The following is a 1,169-nucleotide window of genomic DNA, read 5'->3' on the forward strand; positions in this document are numbered from 1 at the left end:
AACGGGCTACTCTCCTGCCCGCGTGATCTTGTCTTTTTGGTTCATGATAGGAGATTACATATATGGATTTTATACACAAGTACGACATCTTTCATTCGAAAATCAGTAGCTGTCAAATTTAACAGCTGATTTTCATTGCGTGTATGACAGAAAGTTCGGGAGCGAATAGACATTTTTTGAGCATATTTTGGCTTTGACTAAAACTATAAAAGGCGAAAATAACAAAGAATGGAACAATTCAAAGGTTTAGGGAAGACTCTTTATATATGGTCACAATCAGCTCTTGTACAGGCTAGCACAGAAAAGTTGAAGGAGGTCACCGGTGGCGAAGTTGTCTTGGAGAATATACATCGCTTAAGCTTTGGTAAGTGCTTTTGTTCAGGAAAATGACTCGGCTCAAAGCTGAAATTAAAATCATGTATCTGGTGAAATTTGATGCAGCAACCTACGGCGAATCTACATTCGATCTTATCGTGGTTGAAAATGCACAGTTGACAGATGCGTTCGATAAGCTCTTGCGTCTTTTGAAGCCAAATGGAAAGTTGCATTTGGCCAGTATTTTCGGAACTCCAGAAGTATTTCAGCAAGAGTTAAAGCTCTCTGGTTTTATAAACGTAAGCATAAACAAGGAAGACGGCACATTGACCTCTCAGAAACCGAATTACGAAACTGGCTCGGCAGTGAAGCTGTCGTTCGCTAAAAAAAATGGTCAAGCAGCCTCCGTATGGAAAGTGAATGGTGATGGGGACGAGGAGTTGATTGATGAAGATGATCTATTGGATGAAGAAGACAAGAAAAAGCCAGACCCCGAAAGCTTGAGAGGTTTGTAAGCTAAAACAAGCAATATATTCTTAGTTAACTATGAAGTTTATCCCACCGACAATAAATAATTACTTTTCTTATTTCTATAGTTTGTGGCACGACTGGTAAGCGAAAGGCTTGTAAAAATTGTTCCTGCGGTTTGGCGGAAGAACTTGAATCTGAGGCAGCACAGAAAGCTAAAGCAGACACGGCTAATGCTAAATCAAGCTGCGGAAGTGTAAGTAAAAAAATTACATTTATAAATTAGTTATAAATAAATAATTATTTTTAGTGTTACCTGGGTGATGCTTTTCGCTGTTCAACGTGCCCCTATCTGGGTATGCCGGCTTTCAAGCCTGGTGAAAAAG

At 39.4% G+C, this 1,169-nt stretch overlaps 1 protein-coding gene across 1 annotated transcript in view; it reads left to right on the plus strand.

The window, feature by feature from the left end:
* Positions 1 to 46: 46 nt before the first annotated feature.
* The window catches only part of CIAPIN1 (cytokine induced apoptosis inhibitor 1), a 1,411-nt gene continuing 288 nt past the window's right edge, over positions 47 to 1,169 (plus strand). Inside the window, exons 1-4 of the mRNA XM_017629618.1 lie at positions 47 to 364; positions 442 to 822; positions 912 to 1,039; positions 1,094 to 1,169. The exon at positions 1,094 to 1,169 is cut by the window's right edge and continues 288 nt beyond it. Coding sequence (XP_017485107.1) covers positions 229 to 364; positions 442 to 822; positions 912 to 1,039; positions 1,094 to 1,169 — 721 coding nt within the window. The 5' untranslated portion in view covers positions 47 to 228. The remainder of the gene's footprint in view (positions 365 to 441; positions 823 to 911; positions 1,040 to 1,093) is intronic.

The sequence above is a fragment of the Rhagoletis zephyria genome, unplaced genomic scaffold (assembly GCF_001687245.7).
Source record: "Rhagoletis zephyria isolate East Lansing unplaced genomic scaffold, Rhagoletis_zephyria_1.1 Rzeph_scaffold_06946, whole genome shotgun sequence".
NCBI classification, from domain to species: Eukaryota; Metazoa; Arthropoda; class Insecta; order Diptera; family Tephritidae; genus Rhagoletis; species Rhagoletis zephyria.